Source organism: Marmota monax, unplaced genomic scaffold (assembly GCF_021218885.2).
Source record: "Marmota monax isolate L192 unplaced genomic scaffold, Marmota_monax_Labrador192_F-V1.1 WCK01_AAM20220418_F8-fsc00062, whole genome shotgun sequence".
Lineage (NCBI taxonomy): Eukaryota > Metazoa > Chordata > Mammalia > Rodentia > Sciuridae > Marmota > Marmota monax.
In genome coordinates this window covers 9,482,984-9,510,484 of record NW_026695221.1, presented here as the reverse complement: position 1 = coordinate 9,510,484, position 27,501 = coordinate 9,482,984, and the positions used below count along the sequence as shown (strand labels likewise).

At 39.5% G+C, this 27,501-nt stretch overlaps 2 protein-coding genes across 5 annotated transcripts in view; one reads left to right on the top strand and one right to left on the bottom strand.

Moving 5' to 3' along the window:
* Positions 1-1,093: 1,093 nt before the first annotated feature.
* Rpusd4 (RNA pseudouridine synthase D4) lies at positions 1,094-8,586 on the bottom strand. Its single transcript, XM_046432785.1, has 7 exons — positions 8,369-8,586; positions 7,848-8,013; positions 6,386-6,587; positions 3,427-3,520; positions 3,207-3,351; positions 2,030-2,127; positions 1,094-1,481 (listed from the first exon to the last, which is right to left on the bottom strand). The coding sequence occupies exons 1-7, from the start codon at positions 8,552-8,554 to the stop codon at positions 1,242-1,244; spliced, it is 1,131 nt and encodes a 376-aa protein (XP_046288741.1). The 5' UTR covers positions 8,555-8,586; the 3' UTR covers positions 1,094-1,241.
* Positions 8,587-8,627: 41 nt separating this feature from the next.
* Positions 8,628-27,501, top strand: part of Fam118b (family with sequence similarity 118 member B) — a 50,793-nt gene continuing 31,919 nt past the window's right edge. Inside the window, exon 1 of one of the 4 annotated variants that reach the window (XM_046432783.2) lies at positions 8,628-8,738. Coding sequence is in view for 2 of the 4 variants with exons in the window: in XM_046432781.2 (XP_046288737.2) it covers positions 15,129-15,268 (140 nt within the window). In the remaining 2 variants the exon portion in view is untranslated. Of the gene's footprint in view, positions 8,739-14,791; positions 15,269-27,501 lie in introns of those variants that run through there. The other 3 variants (XM_046432782.2, XM_046432781.2, XM_046432780.2) reach the window with 3 other exon arrangements.

Genomic DNA, 27,501 nt, shown 5'->3' with positions numbered 1-27,501 from the left:
GAGGGATCAACTGAGCAGGGAGGCCAAGGAAACTTGTACACTAGTGGTGTTGGGCATAGCCATCTCCTTCCTGAGAACTAAGAACAGGAGGCTTGTTTTCAAAACAAAGAATTTTTTTAAATGGCAGCTCCCTTCTAACCACACACTTTTGAATTAACCAAAGCCATCCCCTAGTCTGAAAGGACATATGGCAGCTGAAATACCAGCTACTGAACTAAAACTTTCAAGATGGCTTCTCTCCCCCAACTTTTACACTTACTATTCATTAAACACAGATTGCAAACTAGCAACCTGTAGACAAAATTCATTCTGCAAATATGCTCGGCTAAGTGTCTTTTTAAAAATTTGATTTAGCTGGCAATTGGCTAGGAGTTCACATAGCTTCTAGATTGCCTTATTCTCTGAAAAAAAAATTTTTTTTAAATCTGCCTCCACAAGGTAACAACCACCTGGAGCTAACAACTATTAAAACAGTGTGTGAAGCCTGGCACAGGGGTCCACGCCTATAATCCCAGCAGCTCAGGAGGCTGAGGCAAGGGTTCAAAGCCAGCCTCAGCAATTTAGCGAGACCCTGTCTCTAAAATACGAAAAGGGCTGGGGGTGTAGCTCAGTGCCTAATCGCTGCTGGTTTCAATCCCTAGTATCAAAAAATGAAACAAACAAACAAAAAAAAAAAAACGTGAGAGCTCCTAGGTTTGTCCCCACCACTGCCTTACATCTGGCAGCTTCAATCATTTGTTAGCTGCCTGCCATTTACACCTGCTTTCTTATCAAAAGCCCTACCCCATCCAGACCCTGAACATTCCCTTCCTGGATTCCATAATCACTAGTACAGTGAGGACTCCATTGATAGCCGGAAAGAATTCTGGATTCCGTAAATGTGTTTAACCATTATGTTCTTTACAATGACAAGAATCTCCCTGATAGCTCAAGACGTGGAATGAAAACAATTCCTGACCACAGATTTTGTCCTTTAGTTCTCCTTTTTTCCATTACTGTACCAATCGCCCTGGTCCTGGGCTCTCTTGCATCTTGGCAAGGAGACCCTGTGGTGGGGAGATTTCCAGCAGGCTTTTTCATAGAACACTCAAACTCTCAGTGAATAGATTTTATTCTCCATTAAAAGCCCTGACACAGCTGAGTTTCTTCAATTTATGCCACCAGGCTCTTCTGGAGTCTGTTCCAAGTGAGAAGTTACAACAGTCCACGAAACAAAGCAGAGTTCAAGGGCCAAACAGTCTTCACTGTGCTCTCAGATGCCTGGCTTCATTGTCCCCAATTTGATCTTGATTTGGAATCTCTAAACCGAGACGACGCAGAGAACGTGCAAAGAAGTGAGGAAGCCTACAGACCAAATGGAGTTCCTCCTTCCTGGACCCCAGGGCAGGCAGCATCAACTGCCGGGCATGCAGATGAAGGGGGATGTGGCGGGCCTTTGACTGTTCCAGCCCCAACTTCTTCAGAATGCCAACAGGAAGCTTCTACACAAAGACAAGACAGACCCTTGTGAGCAAGACTACCCTTGTCCACCCTTGACCAGCATGCAGAGTCAGAGGACTCCCACCTAAAACTAACTAACCCCCTGGAAATCCCAGTAATGGATAGTCTGCTTTAGTGGCATGTCTAGGAAGGGCTCAGAAACAGGGAAGAAAAAAACAGACCAAAGAAATTTTATGGGCTCATACTCTGGCCCTGCAAGAGAATAAACTACAACATTAAATGATGAAAAAAGTTACTCCATATTTCTTTAGCATGAAAGGTAGCTTTTAGTTTCAGGAAGATTTCTTCCCCTTGCCCACAGCATCACAACAAAATCTGATGCTGATCAAATAAAGGAGTAAGGTTTTGCTCATAGATTCTGAAGCTCCATGAGAATGAGATCTGTTTCTAAATTCTGTAAAGTTAGATAATCAATATAGTGCCAAGCCTGGAAACAATACTTTCCATGACTTACTTCAGGATTTTAACAAAAAGAAAACTCAAGTGCTCTCCCTTATTTGTTTAATACTCCCTGTTAAACCAGTGTTACCTGAGGGGCCAATCTATTCCAGTCTGAGTACTTGTGATCACCAAGGACTGGGCAATCCAATCCAAAAGACAGGTGAACTCGAAGTTGATGTTTCACTCCTTGAGAAAGAGAAGGACTTATGAGAAACTACAGAAACAATGTCAGTGCTGGAATCTGCTTCAAATCATATTAAATCAAAGCTCAGTAAACTGGCAAAGACCTAACTACAATAAGTTATGAGGAATACTGTAACAAGCTATAAGCTGTGCAGCATCAACCAGCTTAAGAAATGAACATTATAAACACTTTAGATAATCACCCCATGAAGTTGGCATCCACCATTACCCTGACTTTTTAGTAATGTTACTACATAATAATAAATAGTATTCTTCTGCACATTTTAAAACTGCAGTAAAATATACATAAAATTTCCCATTTTAACTACTGAAGTATGCAATTTATAATATTAGGTATATTCACATTGTTTTGCAGCATCAGCATCCATTTCTCAAAGCATTTCACCAGCATCCATTTCTCAAAGATTTTCATCTTTCCAAACTGAAACTCTGAACCCATTACACAATAATTCCCCATCACTTCCTTCTTTCTCTCAACCCCGACCCCAAGCTTTTGGCAACCACCACTCTACTTTGTTTCTGTGAATCTTACTACTCTTGGTACCTCATATAAGTGGAATCATACAGCATTTGTGCTTTTGTATCTAGCTTATTTTACTTAGTATAATGTCTTCATGATTCACCCAGGTTGTAGTATATATCAGAATTTTCTTTAACTCCCTTTTTTTGTACTGAGCATTGAACCCAAGGGTACTTTATCACTGAGCTACATCCTCACTCCTTTTTATTTTGGGACAGAGTCTCACTAAATTGCAAAGGCTGGCCTCAAACTTGTATTACTCACTGTTTCTCAGCCTCCTGAATACATAGGATTGAAGGCCTGCATGACCATACCCAACTGTATTTTCAAATAAAGGTATCCAAAATGTAGCCTTCTGCTACCCACAATGATCCCTCTGGGGACACTTGTCTCAGAGCAGTACCAAAAGCCCATGGCCATATAAATAAGCTACCCTTCATCCCACCCACAGTATCAGTGTCTCATAACAAGGGCAGAGTCAAGCACAAGGCCCTGGACAAAGTACGGTAGCCACCTTGCATCAGAATGGGGGCACCCTCACCAGTTACAGGCTGGAGCTCCACGAGGGCAGAGGACAGAGTGCTGCTGAGCACCTGGTACTGAGTCATGGCAATGTGGGCGTTCCGGTTGGTCCGTACTTTGACCATCTTACCACTGTTCATGCGGTAGCTCGGGGACACCGTCATCTAAACATAAAGTAATCAAGATATGATTTCCAAGGAAGAACAGAAACCCATACCGCAGGAAGGCAGCTCACCCACCTTGTGGTGTTGCTGCTGGCCTTGCACCTCCTTCTCAATGATGGGAATATCCACGACTCCTGCCGAGGGCACGGGGACATGCACAGTGATGGCCCTAATGGAGACACACAGATGGTTGCTTTAGTCACATAAGGCAGATAAGAGCTCTTGGATTTGCCTGTATAGAGGATTTCACTCCAGACCTTCTGCACTAACACGGGTACTTCTTATGAACTTTTATGCCTGTCTGTGATGAGACGAGAAGGAGACCACCAATAAGAGATTCAGAATGGGTGACTGTTGTGGCTGAAGTTCCTGTGACTTTCTGGGGGCACAGTAAAGTTCTGATTTACCTATGTGACAAATATGGTAGGAGTGGTCCTCTGAGTTTGTCATTAGATCCATTTATTCATTTAGTCTATGATCAGAACCCACTTTTATTACTTAAAAAAAGAAAAACAGGGCCAGGCGTGGTGGTGCACGCCTATAATCCCAGTGGCCTGGGAGACTGAGAAAGGAGGGTCACAGGTTCAATGGCAGCCTCAGCAACAGCAAGGTGCTAAGCAACTCAAGTGAGACCCTGTCTCTAAATAAAATACAAAATAGGGCTGAGAATGTGGCTCAGTGGTTGAGTGCCCCCAAGTTCAATCCCTAGTACCCAAAAGAAAACAACAAAAAAAGGACACACCAGAACCCTATTCTCCCAATTTTCTTTTTTTAAATTTTTTATTTGTATATGGAAACAATACCTTTACTTTGTTTATTGTTATGTGGTGCTGAGAATTGAACCCGGTACCTCACACATACCAGACAAGTGTTCTACTACTGAGCCATAACCCCAGCCCCCCAATTTTCTTTTAACCACATATCCACTCTTAAATGCTGGAATAAAAGACCACGTAATTAATATAATTTTTTATCCTTCCCCAACATTCTATAATTAGTATTCATGACATTAATAGTAAAAGACTTAAGAATATAAGTTGTATCCAGTTTTCAGATTAAGCATTATACCAAAGAGAATCATGTGAGACTCTCCAAGAATGATCTCTTATTATAATGGTTCTTAAATTTGATTGTATATTCTAGACATTTATAGAGCTTTTTAGAACTTTTTTTCTCTTGCAATACTAGAGATCAAACCCAGGGCCTCACATATGCTAGGCAAGTGTTCTACCACTGTGCTACATCCCCACCTCCTGTTTGTGAGCTTTTTTAAAAAAAAAAAATAGACACCAATCTCCACAGCCACCAGATTTATGAATCAGAACCTCTGTGGGTGGGTCTTAAGCACACAGATTTTTAAAGGGCTCCCCAGATCACAAAATCTGCAAAATCTGTAAAAAAAAAAAAAAAACAAAAAAAAGGACTAATATCCAAAATATAAATATTTGTAAAGCAAACAGAAAATAATAACCCAATATGAAAATAGGCAAAGGAGAAGTAAACAGTCTATTATTCCAAGAAAGGGAAACTCAACCAACCAATAAATGCAAAAAGACTGCAAATATCACTAGTACATAGGGAAATAAAAAAGATCTTTTTTTTTTTTTTTTTTTTAACCCATCAGAGTGGCAAGCTTTTTAAAAACGCTTTGGTTAGTATAAGGGGAAGTAGGTATAGACCACCACTCATGAGAGTATAAAGTGACTTTTGGAGAGCACTTTGGGGACTATTAAAATATCAAATATGCATACCCTTCAACCTAGCAATTGTTTCCAGGAATTTATTCTAAAAATATTGCCATGGCTTAGATGTGGTTTGTTCCTGCCAAAATTCATGTTGAAATTTAATTGCCGCTGAGTGGTATTGGAAGGTAGGCAATTTAAGAGGTGATCAGGACGTTGAGAAGGATGCATGCTGGATCATTACCACATGTGTGGACCACTACAAAGCAAGGCTGCCCTCCTGTTTCCTCTCTTCCACACATGCCCACTTACCCTACCACTTTCTGCCATGAGTTGAAGCAGCACACCAGCTCATGCTCTTGGACTTCCTAGCCCCCAGTACTATAAGCCAAAATAAACCTCTTTACTTTATAGATTACCTAAGCTCAAGTATTGTTACAGCAACAAAAAATGAGTTAATATATATTCACATATTCTTTACAATAGACTCTGAAAAATGGGAAGTTATCTAAACATCTATTCATACAGTAGAATAACAGAGTCACTACAAAGGGAACAGCTTTAAATGTACAACACAAAATGCTCTCCAAGATATTTGATCCAAATGAAATCAGCAGGGTACAAAGCAGTGCATAAATGTGTTGCCATATAATAATGTTTATGTATGCCCAGTATAACATACAAAAGATACTGGTAGAAGTATTGCCTTTGGGGAAGGAAATTGCTGAAATGCAGAACAGTGGGTTTCTCTATTGACTCATGTATCCTTTTTATTAAAAAAAAAAATGAGGTAGACTTATATGGAAAGATCCCTAAGACACAAATTAAGTATATATGTACGTGTGTATGTGTGTGTGGGGGGGACAAGTATGCAAATTGTACAATGTGAAAAATATACGAATAAGTATATCTAAATGTGTGATATATGTGTATTCATAAGTGTATGTAAGTACATACACAAATACCGCATATACAAGACATGTGTAAATGAATTGAGTAAGGACCAGAGAAACAAAAATTAAATAGATCACAGTGGTTGCTACTTCAAGGGAAGAGACTAGAATGGCAGAGTGGGTTGATTCTCCAGAGGCTTTTGTCTTTGTTTCACTATTTCAATCAAAAATGAAATCATATATTTCCTGTACAATTAATTTTGATAGTTTTGATGTACAATCATAATTAAAAACCACTATTTTATTTAACGTTCTAAACACCAAATCTGTTTTAAGTATTTTTTATATCCTAATAGGTGATAGTGCAGGGCCTTCTACTAATAGTTGCTGCTGTATGATGAGGAACAGAAAAGATTCCTCCATTTATACCACCTCTACTTCCATCAATGATCCTCATACCAGTACTTCTTTGCCACCTGACGGGTTCTAAACAACTCTTGGACTTGATGTGCCACATCTTTCTCCCAAGCCAACACCATTACGCCTGTGGTTTCCTTGTCTAGCCGGTGGCACAGATGTAAGGGCTCTGCCTTGTGGCCATGAAGCATCTTTGCCAGGATAGGCAGGACATCACTAATGCAGAGCTGGACCCCAGGGCCACCTAAGGAAAAAGACAGAAGTTTGAGAGCTTTTACCAAAGAACTAACTTAGGAGAAAAGTCCTCATGCATAAACTGTCAATGTGTTCTAGAGAAATACTACTGAAGTGTAGGAAGGGCTAGCAATATCAGTATATCTAAAGACCTCTCTAGCTATAAATGAATCTAAAGTCCCCAATACAGGCTACTAAGTCAGAATCTGCCTTTTAACAAACTGCCCAAGTGACTTACAGGCAATTAAAATTTGAGAAAGACTGTCCTAGATTATGTGGCTTTCTTCTGGATATACTTTGCAGGACCATAGGTCCTCTTAGGCATTGCAGAAGAGTGGTTACGGTGATGGGGTTTGGGATTAGACATTCCTGGTTTCTCCTTTTTGTACTCACCTAACTAGCCACTTGACCTCAGACAGATTACTTGTATTTCCAATTTTGTTTTCTCATGTAAAAGAAAAAAAAAGAGGGAGGTAAATAACTGGAAAATAATCTCACTGGGGAATGATAAGGCAAGAAATTGCTTTTGGAAGAGGAAAAAACTCATGTAAAGTACCGCTTTAATTCTTTGTCTTTATGGACAACTTTCTCTTAACTTCCCCCAAAGGATTACCTTCTTCTAGAAAAAATATTCCTTCTCTCTCTCCACCTTTTTCACGAATACATTTTACCCTATCAAACTTTTCTGACTCACTTCAGCTGTTCCTTATCACTACATTCAACGTTTAGTTATTTAAAGACATCTGAGTGTCCTGTTAAGTTCCAGAAGTTTTATTTGGCATACTCCACCACAAACACACCTTTTAAAAATATTATTATGTATTTTGTGTTATTTTCTCTTTCCCAGTTTTGTGTGTTTATTTGTGAAACAGGGTCTAAGCTGCCCAGGTTTGCCTAGAACTCCCAATCCTGCTGCCTCAGCTTCTCAAGTATATGGAATTACAGGCACTTGCCACTGCACCTTTCTCTCTTTCCCAGTTTTGATGAAAAATAACCTGAGGACTAAGAACACACAGTCTTTATATTTTTCTACAATAGTCCCTGTGGTAGTCTGCACACAACATTCCAGGAATGACTGCTGTCAAATGTTTGGAAATGGGTTTACCTTATTTATGTTTGTGCCCTTGGCAGTGTCTTATAAAGGATAATACTCTACAAAGGTTTAATTAATTTGAATGCAAGAGTGCCTCACCTGTAATACTTCATAAATGCCCCTAGTTGTGGCAGAAAGCAGTAACAGGTCCCGCTCCCTTGCCCACATGGTTCTTACCATGGACAGGAAGACCGTAGGGCTTATTGATGACCACAAGGTCCTCATCCTGGTGGAGAATCCCTCGGCTCAGTGCCTTTGCAAGGACGTTAGGGTGAACTCGCTGCAGCTGCCGTGTGAACCGCACGAGTTCTTGCACTCTCCGTTGAATACGGTTTGTCGGTTCCTACGGAGAGAAGGAGAGGTGGGAATGCCTGGTGACTAGTAGTAAGCGAAACAGAAGGGAAGGCCCTCAATAAGCGTGAGAATTTGGGTAGGGAATGCCTGTATCTCTGCGTTAGACTCAGGTCTTCCTCAAGAAGCTCGAGTCTCTCTCACCTTCGTACCTACGCGATGGTCGGAACTGAGCCTGGCAACAGCAAAGACCCAGCCCACCTGAAGGCCACGTAACCCTACAGTCTCCGCGGTCTGCCCATTCTCCTACCTTTACTTACTTGCCGCCCAAGGACCCTCTTACCTCACACCCTGCCTGGGAAACTGTGCGCACTGCCTGTTGGGAGTCGTGGACCTTCCGGGCTTACCGGCTTTTTCTTCTCTTGTTCCCGTTTCTGGGCTCGGAGCCTCTCCGCTAGTCTCTGGGCATTCAGAGGCCTAGTAGCAGCAGCGGTGGAACAAAATGGCTTTGAGACGAGAGTGAAAAGACTCCCCAAACGCGGGCCGGTACCCCGGATCCAGGCGCCAGACACAGTACAGCTGGGCGCCGCCATCTTACCTAGGGAGGGGCAAGCTACGACCACGTGGAGAAGAGTGACAACAGGGTGGAGGGAGTGGGTAGGCTCCTCGGGTCACGTGTAGAGGGCGGGACCTGCGGGTCACGTGGGCGGTGCGCGCTCAGTGCGGCTGCGCCGGCCGGTAGCTGCAGCTGAAGCCGTGGCGTTTGGAGGAGACGCGGTGAGTGTCTGGGGAAGCCGGGCTGGGGCTGGGCAGTGTCCGTGCCTCAACGTTTTCCGCGTCCCCAGGATCTCGGTTCTTGGAAAACACAGCCCAGGAAAGCGGTTCTCCGTTTGGGACACAACTCCAATCAAAAACACTTCCCCGCCCCCGCACCCTCTTAGAAGAGAAACCCCACAGACGCTTGCCCCACTGTCTTCTCAGGCACCTACTTCGTCCCTCTTGGCAACCACATCCTTGGCGGGGACGCGGCGTGTCCCCTCCTGTTTCCTTACCGCTCGACCTCTGGAGATGCCCGGATCTCTAGCGTCTCCACCTCTCGCCTTCCGACTCTCTATGTCTTTGTTCGTATTGTAACCTGCCCTCTCTTCCTCTCCCAAGGATGATGGTCCCTTCTTTCATCCAAAGCCCCTAGCCCGTATTTCCTGCGAAGGGAGCACATGGGTTTCTTCTGTCCTTCCTCAGGAATTCATTTCTTGCGGTCTCCTCCTCCTTACCTTCTCCACTCTTCACAGAGAAAAGACGAAGTACAGGGCACCGACCTTCCTTTCTCCCTTTTGCTTTATTTTTCCCCTCCGTAGTTTGCTGCCGCAAACACTTTCTTCTTCTTACAAGATGCAGTGTTGGGACTCCCATGCCTGAACTGCAAGCGACTTCCTCTGATTTCACTTAAGGGACGGCTGGGAAGATGAACATCTGTTTGGGATGGTAGTCTTAAAAATACCTTGGGATGTACGTGCCTTTCGTTAAGAATAAAGGTAATGCTGTGCTGAGTTCTGAAAGAATGTCTTGAGAAAAACCAATGAAACTGAAATGACGGTAGAAGGATAGCAGGAGGTCTGCTTGGGGAGTTAAGAGAATAGGAAGTGAATTAGGTTTAGGGCATTCCTCTCCAAAAGAGATTGACAGAAGGGAGTAATTGAGCATAAAACAAAGTTGAACAGATGGAACTAGCCTAATGAAGACCTTAAGTTGAAGAGTTTAAACTATAAATGATGGGTAGCTGAGTCTTTGAAGCTTCGTGAGAGACTCCTTGGAAGTGGAACTCTGGAAATGAATGTGACACTTAAATGCAGGACCGATTGTAGCAGGGAAGCTATCTGGGATGCTGCAATCTATGTGATCAGTAATGAGGCTGTGCCCTATTCTAGTGGACCCTTTGCCCTGCAAGGTACTGTGTTTTGTTTGAATCCATTTAGTTATGCAAGTCAAGATACATCATTGGCGGGCTGGGGCTGTGGCTCAGTGGCAGAGCACTTGCCTCGCACATGTGAGGCACTGGGTTCGGTCCTCAGCATCACATAAAAATAAATAAAAATAAAGATATGGAAAAAAAGATTTAAATGCTTGAAAAAAAAGATATATCATTGGCAACTACTGTTGATTTGTGAGTCCTTTGAGGACTGTCCCCCATACCTAGCATTTAGTAAGTTCACAAATATTTGTTAGGAGGTTGAAGTACATCATGGACATATTAGGTGTTTCTAAACTTTTTGAATTGTCTTATTTCTGTCAGTTTTGGACCTGAAGAGTAAAGATAGGGGTAAATATATTTGTAAGGAATATGGAAAAAATCTTGTGTGTTTCTGTGATAAGATAAATGATCTGGATATAAATACAAAGAACTCCAAGGGAGATTGAGAAACAACCAGTGTTTCCCCTTCTATTATTGTTTGTTTTTGTTTTCCCCAGTAAATTCACAGAACATAAATTTATAAATCTTGAGAAATTCCACCCTAAAAAATTACTACCCTTTATCTATATGCACCTGACCCAGGTTCTAATTTTATTAAACTGTTGCACATGCCTTGTTACTTAGTTACATGAAGTCCCTTTTCCAAGGACCCTGAAATTTGGACTTCAGAGTTTTAATGCATATCATTACATTAATTACAAACCTGTTTTCTATACAGGATTTTTGTGGTGTGAGTGAAAGTACTGGGAGAATCTTTCTGCCTTTTGGCATTCAAGAAATACTTCTAAAGAATTGGCATTCTGGCCAGTAATCCTAGCGGCTAGGGAGGCTGAGATAGGAGGATCCTCAGGTTCAGAGTCAGCCTCAGCACAGTGAGGTGCTAAGCAACTCAATGAGACCCTGTCTTTAAATAAAACGCAAAATAGGGCTGGGATTGTGGCTCAGTGGTTGAGTGTCCCTGAGTTCAATCCCCAGTACCAAAAAAAAAAAAAAAAAAAAAAAAGGCATTCTGTGACAGAAAACAAAAGAAAGAACCAACTCAGATGTCATTGCTTCTTGACTTAGAACTTGTATTCAGTTTCAGGTTAACCCAAGGCACACACCATAGTGCCTTGGAGAATAAAAACATTAGTCACTTTTTTCTGGAGAAGGAACCTTTGTTTTCTTTCTTCTTCTTCTTTTGTGTTTTTCTTGTTGAAACTTTGTAAGAAGAATTTAAAGAATTCAAAGTTTTTGTTATCACTTTACTAGCTTTAGCCAACTTGGGTCCAGAAGTTACAACTTCCTTGTTTCTCTTATGAGGCTAGGCACTTGGTGAGCTGTTGTCTCAGTATAAAGAATGTATGCAAATATCATGTGTCTCTTTCCTTTTTTTGTAAGTCTGTGGTGCTGAGGATTGAGCCCAGAAGCACTCTACTATGAAGCCATATCTTCAGCCTATTCTTTTTAAGACAGGGTCTTGCAGAGTTGCTGAGGCTGGCCTCAAACTTGTAGTCTTTCTGCCTCAGCCCCCTAAATAGCTGGAAATACAAATGTGCCACTGTGCCCAGCATTCTTTTTTAAAATCTCTGTTGCCTCCTTCCTCTTCCTCATTCAATTGATGATATTTTAGGCATTCATTTTTCTACTTCTTCACAGTTGCACATTGTCTTTTTGGTTGGGGACTACCCTTGTCTGAACTGTTTTCTCAGTGTAAGATTCTATTAATGGGTCTTCATTTTTATGAAGTCTAATTCTGTTCAAATATAACTTATTTACGTAGATTTTGACATATCACCATATGTGCCCTCAAAATAATTAAATAAAGAAGAATTTGGGCTGGGGTTGTGGCTCAGTGGCAGAGAGCTTGCCTAGCCGTGTGAGGCACTGGGTTCGAGTCTCAGAACCACATATAAATAAATAAAATAAATATTTAAAAAAACTTGATTTTTTAAGGTTATTTTTCACTCTGTGCAGGAACAAGGACTATCAGTAAAGGAACTTGAATTTAAATACTGTACACATAAGGTTGATTAATGGCATCAAGTTAAATGGCAACCCCTCAAGTAGTGATTTGCTAGTTGCAGATTAACCAGAGATCACATTTCCCCTAAGAGCAGGAAGTACTTGGACAATGTTTTAAAGAGATTAAAAGAAGCAATTAGCAGGAACTCTCTGAAGGTGTTCTGGAAAATACAGTTCTTGGGAGCCAGAAGATCTGGAGACTAGTCCCAATTCAGCTTTTATGAACTTGAACAAATAATATGGGTTTCAGTTTTGTCACTTAAAAGTTTAAGAGCTTTACAACTGTAAGCTTCTCTGCTGTGAAGATTTTCCAGTGACACTTCAGTACTTTTGACTTTAACAAGTGGAATTTCTCTCAGACTTACCTTGAATGCATTTAGCATTGGCACAGATCTGCCAGTGCCACTAAACTAATATTTATATTTGGAGTTTATTTCATTTAATGGTGTTGGAATAATCAAGATTTCTAATGGGGCAGGGGAGGGGCATATAGAAAAATATTTGGGAGTGTGAGGCTCAATGGTAGAGCACGTGGTAAGCATGTAGAATGCCCTGGGTTTAGGGCATTCTATATGCTTATTATTTCCCTGCACTGGAAAAAATATTAAAATATTAAATCTATAACATATAGTATCTCTCATACTTTTATTTAGCTTTTGAATAATGATCCGGGCAAATCTAACTTAAACCACTGGTTCCCAGACTTTTCTCATTTCACAGCACATATGGAAATAATTGTTGTATCATTGGGGAAAGCTGAAAGTTACCCACAGAAAGCAACTGGCCTGGGAGCTGTGGCAGTCCACAGTCCCCACTTGGCAACACCAAGGCTAAAGAGATACATCCCTACCCTGAGACCTGACTATTAGGAAGGTCAGCTTTGCACATTCAAGGTCTTTGCCCCAAACTCTGCCTGGCTATGAATAGGAACTGTATTATTAGTTATTTTTGTTAAATTGGTCTCTAATCTTATTTTTGTATTTATGTTCCTTTCTACTTTTGGCTAGTTTACATTTAAATACCATACTTATCCTTACACAGTGGCTTTTCTAAAAGTATGTGAATGATAGCTAACTGATGAAGAGATGGGAAATGCTTTTGCCATAATATGGTGACACTGTTAAGAGTATGGGCAGTCTTGGTCTGCCTTTTTAAAGATAAATAATATCCAGAGTCAAAGACCACCATGCAAGGGAATATGTGAATTTCTTTGAATGGTTTATTTCATGCTTTCTTTTATAAAAGTAATAGTTAGGTCTGGGGTTGTGCCTCAGTGGTAGAGCGCTCGCCTAGCATGCTTGAGGCACTGGGTTCGATCCTCAGCACCACGTAAAAACGAAATAAATAAGATAAAGGTATTGTGCCCACCTACAACTAAAAAAAAATAAATAAAAGTAATAGTTAAAAAAAACAAGGGGCTGGGATTGTGGCTTAGCAGTAGAGTGCTTGCCTAGCATGTGCAGGGCCCTGGGTTCGATCCTCAATACCACATAAAGGTAAGTGAATGGAATGGAGGTATTGTGTCCAACTATAACTAAAAAAATAAATATTTAAAAAATACAAAAAAAAAGAGTGGGAAGAAATCATTCTTAGCTTCTCTTTTCCATATGTGTAAATATCATAGTTTTTCTCTAGTCTTTTTGTGTCCTTTTTTAAATTATTATTTGTGGAAATTTTCAAACGTTTACAGAATTAGGGAAGATACTCTTTAAAAACCTCCATATACTCATCAGCCACCTTCTACAATTAACCAAAACAGTGTCCATCTTCATCTGCATTCCATACCCTTCTTCACCTCCCAGATAGTTTTGACTCAAATTCCAGATAAGGATTTGTTTTCAAAATAACCATGATACCATTATCATTCCTTAATAATAAATGTATTCCTTAATATAATCAAGTAACCAGTCAATGGATGGCTATTCCTCCCCGCCCCCTGCCCCCTGCACTTAATTGTTGAAGAGTTTGAGTTGACATTCAAAAAAAGATCCATATATGATGCATATACTTTTGGTTAGTATAAAAATACCCAGTACCATCTTAATAACTAAATGTTTTTATAAAATGTTTTAAATGTTTTTATAAAAATAAATGATTAATTATTTAAAAAAATAATAATACCCAGTGGACATATAGAAGAGACATTGTTTCTAAACCTTGCAAGTGATAGAGCCCTAGTGGCTAAGAGCTTTCACTTCAGCCACTTGCTAACTTTGTGACCTTATGAAGGTTACTTATCCTCTCTCATATTAGCATTTTAATTTGAGGGGAGGGTATGGGAGATGGAATCCAGGGCTTTCCACAAACTAATCATGTGTTCTAAGCTGAGCTGTATGCCCCTCCCCACAAGCCCACTTTAGTATTTTTAAATTGTAAAATGTGAGTGATCTGCTTTAGGACTACTAGAGGATTAAAGTGAGTTAATGCATATTAAAGCACTCTTGTAGATTTTAGCACATTTTCAATGAATATTGGCTATTCTCAGCACACAGTGCACCAGGTGCATAAGTATTTGCTAGATAGATCATAAATGTGCTGAGTCAAGAGATAGGGAACTTAGTTTATCTCTGGCGCTTAGGTGATTCACTTCAAAGTTTTGGACCTTAAATTTCTCACCCAGAAAAGGTGGTGGGTTGAACAACTAGATGATTCTGAAATTCTAGTGCTTATTGGAAGTAAAGAGCTCAGTATTTAGAAAGGTCATGAACTTTGATAAAAGACTGGGCTTTGCATTGGGGGCCTTGTCATTTACAAGCACTTATGCTTTATAGCCTTAGTTTCTTTGTATGTAAAATGAAATTAATAATACTTACCTGATAAGATTGTTATGATAAGCAACAAATAAATATATGTGGTGCCTAGCATATAGTAGATACTTAACATTATTAGTAGCATGTCATGAATACAGGGCATTATATTAGCACATTTTCAGAACTGTATAAAGATTTTTGTATTTAGCCAGGTGTGTTGGTGTACACCTGTAATTCCAGTGGTTCGGAGGCTGAATCAGGAGGATCACAGGTTCAAAGCTAGCCTCAGCGAAAAGCAAGGCACTGTAAGTGAGACCCTGTCTCTAAATAAAATACAAAAAATAGGGCTGGGGATGTGGCTCAGTGGTTGAGTGCTCCTGAGTTCAGTCCCTGGTAGCAAACAGTGTATTTTAAGGATGATCAAGATAGTAATATGGGAAAATGAATACACACTTGAAGGGTGAACATTGTTTCCAGAACAAGAACAGTGGAAAATTGAGGAACTATGAAACCATGTGGTTGGATAAAAGCCCGAAGATATCAAGACCTAGAGAAATATTTGTGACAGATGTTTACTTAAGGTAGGATAAACCTATTTTCTTCATCATTTGAAATTTAAACAAGAGTAAGTTAAAGATGTGGATCTTTGCATTTTCATTGTTAATTATGGCCACATACTGTTTCTCTTACTGATATTGTTAATCTGATGATAATAAATCCCACTAGCTGTTGTTAGGTGAGTTGAACTGTGAACTGATTTTAGAAAACCAAATCCATGCAGAGTTTAATGATCCCAATGTGCATCTCCAACTTGATTGATGATAAAAATCACAAGGGTCAGACGTGGTGGTGTAATCCCACCAACTCAGGAAGCTGAGGCAGGAGAATTGCAAGTTTGAGACCAGTCTCAGCAACTTAGCGAGACTGTCTCAAAAAAGGCCAGGCTCAGTGGTGCACACCTGTAATCCCAGCAGCTCTGGAAATGGAGGCAGGAGGATCATGAATTCAAAGTCAGCCTCAGCAATTTAGTGAGATGCTAAGCAACTCAGTGAGACCTGTCTCTAGTAAAAATAATAATAATACAAAATAGGGCTAGGGATATAGCTCAGTTGTTGCGTGCCCAAGTTCAATCCCTGGCACCACCACCCCCAAATAAATAAATAAATAAATAAATAAATAAATAGGGCTGTGATGTAGCTTAGTGGTAAAGTGCCCCTGAACCCAATTCTTAGTCCAAAAGAAAGACTCACTGAGGATGCTTGTAAATTTACAGGTCACCAGAACACTGCTGTCGAGATTTTGATTCAATAAATGCCAAATTGGAACCCAGGAATCAATTTCCCTCCCTCTCAAAGTAATTCATCTATAAGATTTTAAAAGTCCTATAGTACTGAAAGACTTATAAGGGGCGGGGGGGGGGGGGACTCTCCTCCCTCTCTCCCTATCTTATATTTCTGTTCTTTAGAGGCAGCCAGTCAGGGTTTTTGCTCTTTCCTCTGGCATGATCTTCATGTTTCTAAATCATTTGATAAACTATTGGTTATTTTCCCCCTCACATTGGGCCCGTTGAGTTCCTACAGTGGACCTATAGTTCACCCACCTTACCACTTCCCTACCTTTCCCACCCTCTTCCCCTTAACAGAGTTATATTTGTCATCTTTGGTTATTACAGGCAACGTTTGTGTATTTATATTGTTGCCACATATTGTTCACTGTAGAGCCAGATGACCTGATACAGCTGTGTTCCTCCAGTTTAGGTTGGCCTGCACATGTGTTTTTCATGTACCTACTGTTAATTTTTTTCCAAGTGTGCTAACATATTTGTCACATTCTTATCACTAACATTGTCTGCACTTGTACCACCTTGTTTGCTTATTGGAGCCCTGCCTTTTCCTCCTCCCAGATTTACTGTTCCTCTTAGGCACTTCTGCCCAAGTGTCCTAGAACTGCCCTACCCTTCTCTCACCTCCTTCCTGTGAGGGAACCAGGTCTTCCTCTCTCTGAGCTTCCTCCTTGTTTTCTTGAAGCATGTATTCCTGTCATTTCCTGACAGGTATTTGAATGACTTTGTTTTGCCCCACACACTGTTTGATGGTTCAGCAAGTTAGAGGTTTGAAATAATTTTACCTCACAGCATTGAAGGCATTGCAATACTATTTAGTGATGTTTGTAATTGCTTTAGAGGCCTGGTGATTTAAACTTGTTTTATGTGACCTTGTTCTGTTTTCTTTCTCTGTCTCTGATGTTCTGAGTTTCAGGGTGGTATGCCATGGTACAGGTCTTTCCTCATTTCTTGTGCTGTATTATTGGTGGGCCCATTCATTCATTCATTGTGTTCTTCAGTTCTGGAACATTTCCTTGGACCATTTCTCTAACTTTTCTCACATCTTTTCTTTCTTTCCTTTTCTTTTTGCGTTTTTAAAAAATAATATTCATTCATAAAAACCAAATACCAAATGTTTTCTTTGATATAAGGAGGCTGATTCATAGTGGGATAGGGAGTGGGAGCATGGGAGGAATAGACAAACTCTAGATAGGGCAAAGGGGTTGGAGGGGAAGGGAGGGGGCATGGAGTTAGAAATGATGATGGAATGTGATGATCATTATTATCCAAAGTACATGTATGAAAACACTAATTGGTGTGAATATACTTTGTATACAACCAGAGATATAAAAAATTGTGCTCTATATGTGTAATAAGAATTGTAATTTATTCCGCTGTGATTTATAAATTTAAAAAAATTTAAAAAAGAAAAAAAATAGCATGCGTTCTTGTTACACAAATACAATAGGCTCACATTGTGGGTTTTTAGATTTCCTCTGCTCTCTACATTGACTCCATTTCCTCCAGGTGATTGGGAGGCTTTCCACCTATACTTCTTTGCCCAGAACTTCCCTCAGATATCCAGATCTCTCTAAGCTCCTTCAAGTGACTTCTTAAAAATGCAGGCCCCCATTTCTGTTTCCTGCTTTGTTTTTCTCAAGAGTATTTGTCACCATTTAGCACACTAGACATCTTATTTGTCTCCCATCCCTACAATATAAAATCCACAAGGACAGGGATTTTATTTGTTTTGTTTCATTCACTGCTATAATTTCAGATCTAGAACAGTACCTGGCACTTAGTAGATGTTTTTAATGATTAAGGAATGAATTAACTCTTCCATGAATGATTTCTTCAGAGGTTTAATGATCCTAGCTGTTTGTTCTTATTGTTTGCTTTGTTTTTTTGTTAAGAGTGAAATACCATGTTGTATCTTGTTGGATGGTGAGCATTACTGTAGGGTGATTGACATGTATGGATTTTGTGCATGTGTTTGTACAGATGTATGTGTTTGCTGGTATTTGTTCAGCTGACAATGTTTTGGTTGCAAGGACAAGGAACAGGGCTTGAACCACAATTTAGTATGTGCCTTTTGGCATAATCTATATATTTTTAGTTCTTTGTTCCTATTTGACTCTGGAGCCTTTTCAGATTTTGGTTCATTTTTCTCTAAGCCTCTGGGTTTGAAGTTAGGAAAAGTACGTGGGATAGATTTATGGTTTAGCAGGGGGTAAAGAGAATTCTGCCATAAATAGAGACTCTGCCGATCCAGGTTTTCAGGTTGACATTTAAAACTTTCTGTTCGTCTGCTGAAGTCTTATCTTCTTTTCCCTCATTCCTGGTTTTATATTAAAAAAAAAAATCTGTTGTCATTTTGATGGGGATACTTGAAAACAGTAAGAGAGAAATTCTTACCAGCCAGGCTGGGCTGGTGTAGTGGCAAGTGCCTATAATCTCAGCAGTTTAGGAGGCTGAGGCAGGAGGATGGTGAGTTCAAAACTAGCCTCAGCAACTTGGCGAGACCCTGTCTCTAAATAAAATACAAAAAGGGCTGGTGATGTGGCTCAGTGGTTAAGCACCCCTGGGTTCAATGTCTGGTACCAAACAAACAAACAAAAAAATCACTAAGTTTTTATTCTAAGTGTCATGAAAGACAGCAGCACAATAATACCTATAAATCAAACAGAAGAAATGTTTCCTCTGTTCTTTTCAGAAGCTGATCTTTCAACTTTTGCTTATTTATCTTCAAGTGCCTTAAGAGTTGGCCTTGCCTTTTTAACTCTGCCCTAAGGAGCCCTTTGAGTTCTGTTGCCAGAATTTGTGATTCATTGCAGTGCTACAGATTCCATGGCAGTTCTGTCCATGGGGTGGGGCCAGAGACCAGTAGTCCTCCACTGTCTTTGTCCCAGATTCCCACTCATTCCAGTGCCTCACATTCCCCAACTACCAGAAGTGTGCTGATGCTTGCTTTGTTTTGTGGAAACAGGTACTCCTGTGCGTGCGTGCGTGCGTGCGTGCATGTGGGTGTGTGCGTGTGTATGCATGTGCACGCTGCCTGGGCCTTGTACATCCTAGGCAAGTGCTCTACGTACCTAGCAGCACATCCAGCACCAAGCACTAGCACTACTGAACTTATGTTGAATCCACAAGCTGCTTGAGAATTTTTAAGTTACTTTTACTAAAACACTAAAGTAAATGGAGGAGGAAGAATTGGGAAACAAAAGAAGACACTAAGAAAGGGAATTTAGTATGTCAGAAGATTTATGGTGTAAATCAGGGGCACTCTGTAGTGAAGTATTCTTTTGATCAATAAGAACCTGAACCTAGGATGCTCGGACTTCTTCCAAGAATTCCTTTTAAATGTGCTTCTCTCCTAATAAGCCAAAATGTTGGCAATGGTTATCTCCATGTGGGAAATGGGTTGGTTTTCATTTTGCTCTGCCTTTTATTTATTCATTTATTTACAGGGCTGAGGATTGAACCCTGGGCCTCTTATATGCTAAGCAAGCCCTCTGCTACTGAAGCACATCCCAGCCCTTTCATTTTGCTGTCAAGTAACTGGACTTTACATATTTCCTACAGTACTTAAATGGCCTTTGTTCTTTTGCAACCAGGGAGGAAAGATGCTTTCTTTTGGGGGGTACCAGGGATTGAACTCAGGGGCACTTGACCACTGAACCATATCCCGAGCCCAATTTTGTTTTTTATTTATTTAGAGACAGGGTCTCACTGAGTTGCTTAGCTCCACACCATTGCTGAGGCTGGCTTTGAACTCGTGATCCTCCTGCCTCAGCCTCCCAAGCTGCTGGGATTACAGGCATGCACCACTGCCCCTGGCAAAATACTTTTTCCAGGATGAAGTATCCATTGCACTCTGTGTACTCCCTGGAAGTCCTCCCTTGTCTTCCACTGACCTTTTGTTTTGTTCTTTTTAGATATTCATGACAGTAGGTTGTATTTTGACATATTATACATACATGGAGTATATCTTTCCATTCTTGCAGTTGTATGTGATATGGAGTTACACTGGTTTTGTATTCATATATGCACATAGAAAAGTTATGTCCAGTTCATTCTGCTGTCCTCATATTCCCATCTCCTCTCCCTTCCCTTAATTTCCCTTTGTCCAATCCAATGAACTTATATTCCTCTCTCCCCCTTTATTGTGTGTAAGCATCCACATATCAGAGAGACCATTCAGCCTTTGGATTGGGGGGATTGGCTTATTTAACTTAGCATGATAGACTTCAGTTCCATTCATTTACTGACAAGTGCCATAATTTCATTCTTCTTTATGGCTAAGTAATATTCCATTGTATATATGTACCACAGTTTCTTTATCCATTCTTCTGCTGAAGGTTACCTAGGTTGGTTCCATAGCTTAGCTATTGTAACTAGAACTGCAATAAACAATGATGATCCACTGACCTCTTTATGAAAGAAGTCTGAGCTGTTTGTGAAAGCATGTTTTAGGTTCCCCTAACTTGCCTTTCTCTCATGAATTTTTTTCCTCAATTATTGTAACTGACCATTTTGACTGATGTTTCCCACTCAACAAAGCAGTGCTTTTAGAACTATTTCTTCTAAGTTAGAAGTTGGTGCACTTTGTGACAGACAACACCTTTGTCCTTGGAGCTTTGAGATTTTTGTTTCAGATCTAACCAGTGTTTTCAACTCTCAGATCATTGACATAGCAAAGAAAATATTGAATTTTCAATTAATTTTTGTTAGAGAAAAAAATAACCTGTCGAGTATCATGCTAGGTTAAGGTTACAGATTTAGATTTTCCTAGGTTCCCTTTTATTCATTATCTTGTTCTGAAAAGATTATTGGAACTGGATCTACAGAATATGCTTAATGGTACATTCCTGAAGTACAGGACAATTTTTTTTCAAAAATCAGGAAATACTTATGTTGGTTCTTGAAACAGAAAGTAGGAAATAATTGCCCATAATCTTCTCACCCAAGGATTATTTCTACCATTCAGAGATTTGTAGCACATGATAAGGAGCAGGTTGTTGAACTGTATTTTGACCTCAAGGAACCCTAAGTATTAAAGAGCTAACTGAAACTTTAAAGTAGATAACTTGTGGACTTGAAACACAATAGAGATCTGAGCCGAGAGTCTCTTTTACACCATAAGAGTAATGGTTTAAGGAAGGGAGTGAATGGGTGAAGTAAATAATAGGGAGAGCTGTGAGGACTTTCAACTTTTAGCATATGGGCAGAGAAAAATCTTTTACTACAGAGTAGAAGAAAAGCCAGGAAAACATGAGAATAGACTTAAGTGTCCGGTGCTCCCAGGAGGCAAAGGAAGATAAATACCAACAATTTCTCCAAATTTTGCCTTAAGGTTATTCATTTCCCTAAAGCCTTCCTTGATCTGCCTACAGCACAAATGTTAGTTTAGTATCTTTGGTCCTATTAAACTTGGTTCAAACATGTCCTAAATACTTGTTTACAGTTACTTTTAAAGGTATGGCCCATGTTTTACTCATCTGTGGCTAGGCAGCATTTCCTTGGGTCTTAACAACATGGACTCTGGAGTCCAGGTCCCATGTCTACTGTATAATAGCTGAACCTTTAGCAAGCTGCTTCAGACATCTGCCCCTCAGTTGCATTATCTACAGTGTTCGGGATATGTGATGATAATAGAGTGTCTTGCAGGAGGATGAATGTGCAGTACAGAAAACACTGCCTGGCTTTTTGTAAATTCTGGGTAGTGTTTAGGGGAGGTGAGCTAAAGGCAGTAATAGTAATATTCTTAACACAATACCTGACATTTAGTAGGTATTTGAACATGAAAATTCAAAAACTTGTATCTAATGTGATTCCTTTCATTTTAAACGCTACAAACTACAGAATATAAAATGGTCAGACCATAAGAAAACTACACACTGGAAGTGGACAGAATTAAGTGCAGGTAGCTTCATTTCATAAAACACATCAGTAGACTTTCAGCAAAAGTGTTCTATGACCATAATTTCTTTTCATGTAGTTGGGAAGCAGAAACTGAAAGATAGCGATTCCTCTAGGACTGATGGTATAGCCAAATGGTAGAGCACTTGCCTAGTATGCTCGAGGGCCTAGGTTCAATCACACCAGTATTACCCCCCCCCCCCCAAGAAAAAGAAAAATTAAAAATTTCTCCACAACAGGTTAGCCTTTTTATGTGCAGGGATGAACATTAGTCTTAAGAAGGTGAGTGGTGGATGGGTGATAGATGTCAGCCTGAGAAGGTATTTATTTCGCGTGAAAGGAAATCATATCATTTTACCCATTCATCCTGGTTTATAACAGCTCAAAAAATTAGGCATATCGATTGATCTCAACTAACTATTTTTTTTTTTTTTTCTTTGCTGGGGCTCTAACCTAGGACCTCTTCTATGTCAGGCAGACACTCTACCACTGGGCTACATCCCCAGCCCTCAGTTGATCTCTTAATGTTTTAACACATGGTAGATGTACATTCATTGGATCAGCAAATATTAACATTTTCTACACTGTAAACACTGACTATTTATTTGAAACTGGGATGGGGCTGGGGATAGGATTATCAGTAAGACAGATACTGTACTTGTACTAAAATAGTTTTTTTTTTTTTTTTTCTTTTTGGTACTTGGGATTGAACCCAGGGTCATTCCACCATTGAGCTACATACATACCCAGTCCTTTTTATTTTGAGACAGGGTCTCACTAAGTTGCTGAGGCTATCCTCGAACTTGATGATACTAACTGGCTCAGCCTCCCACATTGCTGAGATTACAGATGTATATCACCTTGCCTGGTTTAAAAGAGCTTTTGTTCTTGTAGGAGAGTCCAATGACTGCAGATATGAAGAGATGCAGCTAAAGAGCTGAAGTACAGATGAGGCACTTGAGTGAAGGGAATGGAAAACCAGGAATAGTTAAACTGAAATGAGCCCTCTTGTGCTGAATCATGCCAGGTCTTGTAAACATGATGAGTAGTTCCACATTATTAAGCACAGTGAGAAACCATGGAATGAGTTTAAACCATGACTTAATCCAGTTTGTATTTTGAAATCCCTTTGCTGTTCCCTGAACTTTTCTTTTTCTCTGACTGTAAAGTACTTCAGATAGATTTGTAAAATAAAAACTAAATTTTTTAGTCCTATTGAGTCATTTGCTAGGAATTTTCCCCTTGAAACCACTCTTAAGCCAGGTACAGTGGCATGCACCTGTAATCCCAGCAATTTGGCAGGAGGATCACAAGTTTGAGACCAAATTGGGCAATTTATCAAAACCCTGTCTCAAAATAAAAAGGGCTGGAAATAGTGCTCAATAGTAGGGCACTTTGCCTAGCATGTGCAAGGCCCCAGGCTCAATTCCCGATAGTCCCCACCCCAATCCACCCTTAAAAATAAGTTTACATCTTAGATATCTGAAACTTGAATTATAGAAATAAAGCAGTTTTTATATAAAATATTAGTGCAAGTGATGGTTTTGAAATTAAAAGTCTGAAGTCCTTTTGTCTGCTGAGTCAGATTTCCTTCACTCATATAAACATTACCATAATGATAGTCTAAGTGTTGATTTACTGTGTATGCAATTTTTCCCATTTGTGCCATTGAAAATCTAAAATTGCATTTTATGGTCATGGTCCTTGCTGTATTAAAAACAGTAACAGGGTCTTTCTTTCTTTCTTCTTTTTTCTTTCTTTCTTTCTTTCTTTTTTTTTTTTTTTTTTTTTTTTGAGATAGGGTCTTACTATTTTGCCCAGGCTAGTCTTAAACTCACAGGTTTAAGTGATCTTCCTGCCTCAACCTCCCAAGTAGCTGGTCCTGCAGGTGCACACTACCGTTCCTGGTTAGCAGAGTGTTTCTTTTAATTGAAATCCTTTCTCTGTTTCATAAGAAGTTTCTTTCAAAGAAGAGATTCATGTCTTTAAGGAGCTTACGTTCTAGTCAGAGAAGGCAAATGTCAAATTATAAGCATAATTAGTATAGTTATTGTAATATTAATAATAAAATTGGAAGCTGGGCGTGGTGATGCATGACTGTAAGCCTGTCATCTCTGGGAGGCTGAAGCAGGAGGATCACAAGTTCAGTCAGCCTCAGCAACTTAGCAAGGCTGCGAACAATGTAGGGAAATACTGTCTCAAAATAAAAAAAGGCAGGGAATGTGGCTCAGTGGTTAAGCATCCCTGGGTTCTTATGGTATGGTGGAGGTGGTATATGGTATAGTGGGGGTGGCATATGCTATGAAAAATGAGTTAACATGGGGGCAGGAGAATATGTGCAATCCATTATACATTGTAAATAGGATGTTAGGGTAGCATCAAATCAATGGGTGTGACTTGAGGAAAAGCTTGGAAACCTGGGCACATAAGTGAGGGACAACATTCTAGACAGAAGAAACAGGCAATACAAAGAAAGGCTTCCAGGACAGAGAATATCGGGCCTGTAGAGGAGCTGGAGGGAGACTTTTAGGAATGAGTTTCTTCTGAGTCAGTTTTTAAAAATTCATATATGCCAAAACCTGAATAATTAGGCAGAGAACAGATTCTGTGAATGTTCTGCAAATGGTAATAAATAAACACACACACACACACACGTTCTTAACTTGAATTAGGTAATTACAAAGTAATACAAAGTTTCTTAAATTCAGTTAATAGGTCAGCTGAACAAACAGATCTCCTTTTCTGTGAATAAAAGACTAAAGTTGGATCACATTCTTATGGACATAGCACTTAGTAAAGACTAAAGATTTTATCATCACAATTTTTAGCTTGTCATCTTAGAAGCCAGCAGACTTTGGGTTCTTTTTCTTTTTGTTTTTTGTTTTTTAATTTTTTTTATTCTAATTTGTTATATATGACAGCAGAATGCATTACAATTCATATGACACATATAGAGCACAGTTTATCTCTGGTTGTGTACGAAGTATATTCACACCATTTGTGTCCTTATGCATGTACTTAGGGTAATGATATCCATCTCATTCCATCATCATTTCTAACCCCATGCCCCTTCTCTTCCCCTCCCACATCTTTGCCCTATCTAGAGTTCGTCTAATTCTCCCATGCTTCCCCTCCCAACCCCACTATGAATCAGCCTCCTTATATCAGAGAAAACATTCAGCATTTGGTTTTGGGGGATTGGCTAACTTCACTTAGCATTATATTCTTCAGCTCCATCCATTGCCTGCAAATGCCATGATTTTATTCTCTTTTAATGCTAAGTAATATTCCATTGTGTGTATATATATATACACATTTTCTTTATCTGTTCATCGACTGAAGGACATCTAGGTTAGTTCCATAGTCCCACCAGCAGTGTATGAGTGTACCTTTTTCCCCGCATCCTCGTCAACATTTATTTTTTGTATTCTTAATAGCTGCCATTCTGACTGGAGTGAGATGATATCTTAGAGTAGTTTTGATTTGCGTTTTTATGTTTGTTGATTGATCGTATATCCTCTTCTGAGAGGTGTCTATTCAGGTCCTTGGCCCATTTGTTGATTGGGTTATTTGTGCTTAGCTTTTTGAGTTCTTTATATACCATAGAGATTAGTGCTGTATCTGATGTGCGAGTGGTAAAAATTTGCTCCCGATCTATAGGCTCTCTGTTCACTTCACTTATTGTTTCTTTTGCTGAGAAGAAGCGTTAGCAAGAAGAGTGAAGCAGGTGGCATCACTATAACAGACCTTAAACTGTACTACAGAGCAATAGGAACAAAAACAGCATGGTATTAGCACCAAAATAGACTGGTAGACCAATGGTACAGAATAGAGGACACAGAATCTAACTCACATAATTACAGCTATCTTATATTAGACAAAGGTGCCAAAAACATACATTGGAGAAAAGATAGCCTCTTCAACAAATGGTGCTGGGAAAATTGGAAATTTGTATACAGCAAAATTAAATTAAATTAATCTCTCACCATGCACAAAACTCAAAGTGGTTCAAGGACCTAGGAATTAAACCAGAGACACTGTGCCTATTAGAAGAAAAAATAGTCCCAAATCTCTATCATGTGGGTTTAGGCCCCAGCTTCCTTAATAAGACCCCTATAGCGCAAGAATTAAAGTCAAGAATCAATAAATGGGATGGATTCAAATTAAAAAAGACTTTGTTTTACAGGAAAGGATAGCAGAGGTATCAAGTCACTTGCATCTAGAGAGGAAGAGATAGGATGAAGATTGGGTTCAGTTTTAAGAGCAGGTGTTATCACATCTCGTTTTCTTTCTATACCAGCAGCACCAAATCCTTTTAAAAATATTTGGTGATTCACATCTTCTGTTCTTTGAGTCAGTGAAATTTTATATGTGTTCCTTAAGGTTCTAGTTTTAAATTGGGCACACTACTTTCATAAAATTCTAATCAATGGCCAATATAGTAGAATATTACTAAAGTTGTGTGCATATCAAGTGTATCCTATGGGTACAGCTATTCAGCATCATCTTTATTTCATATGTACAATACTCTTCATAAAGAACAGAACCATGCGCTATTATATGCATGTATGAATATGTCAGAATGAACCCCACTATTATATATAACTGTTAAGCACTAATACAAATATTAAAGTACATATTATTTTTTAAAAAACTACACTCATGGCACATTCCTATAATCCTAGCTACTCAAGACATCAGGCAAGAGGATCACAAGTTCGAGGCCAGCTTTGGCAACTTAGCAAGACCATGTCTCAAAATAAAATTTTTTAAAAGAGCCGGGGATTTGGCTCAATGGTAGAGTGCTTGCTTAGTGTGTGCAACGCCCTGGGTTCAATTCCCAGGACTGGTGAAAACTGTGCTCAGTTTATCTAGTGAGATCACTAGCACTATTCCAGCCATACTTGCCCACAGCTTTTTTTTTTTTTTTCTTTTTTTTCCACGTTCTGAATTTTTGTTCTCTAACCACAATATCCTTTTGTACTTTTAAAAACTTGTAGTTGATTCCTTTCCCAGTTTGTCATGATGGTTACATATTAGAGTGGTTTTATATTGGAATCCATTCCATGGGTTGTCATTCATAGTTCTGACTGTTTTCTATGAGATTGAACCGGAGATAAGATTACCAAAGAAGATATTCAGAAGCATGGTCTTTGACTTTCTGAAGCAAAATGTGGTAAAAAAAAGAAAATGGTCCAAGTTCATATAACTGCCAAATGGAAGGGCCCTTGAGAAACTTAGCAGGTCTTTTCTCTCCTTGAGGCAGAACTGCATAGAAATCTCCCCCAAATCTAGTAGTTTATCCTCCTTTTCTTTAAAAGGAAATGTGACAACCCCTTTTGGGCCTCCAGTTCTGTTGCCATTCTAAGTAGGAAGGTCAGAAGCCTAGCATTTAGTAAACTTTAATAGCTTAAAGCTGTTACATAACAAAATTAAAAGAGAATAATTGTATTTAAAACAAGCTTATTCTTAAATCCCTCTTTATTGGGTTTTTGATAACTGCTTTAATTGTAATTAGGAGCCTATGATGGATATCTGATTTTTTTTAATCCATTATTATTTTTTTTAAAT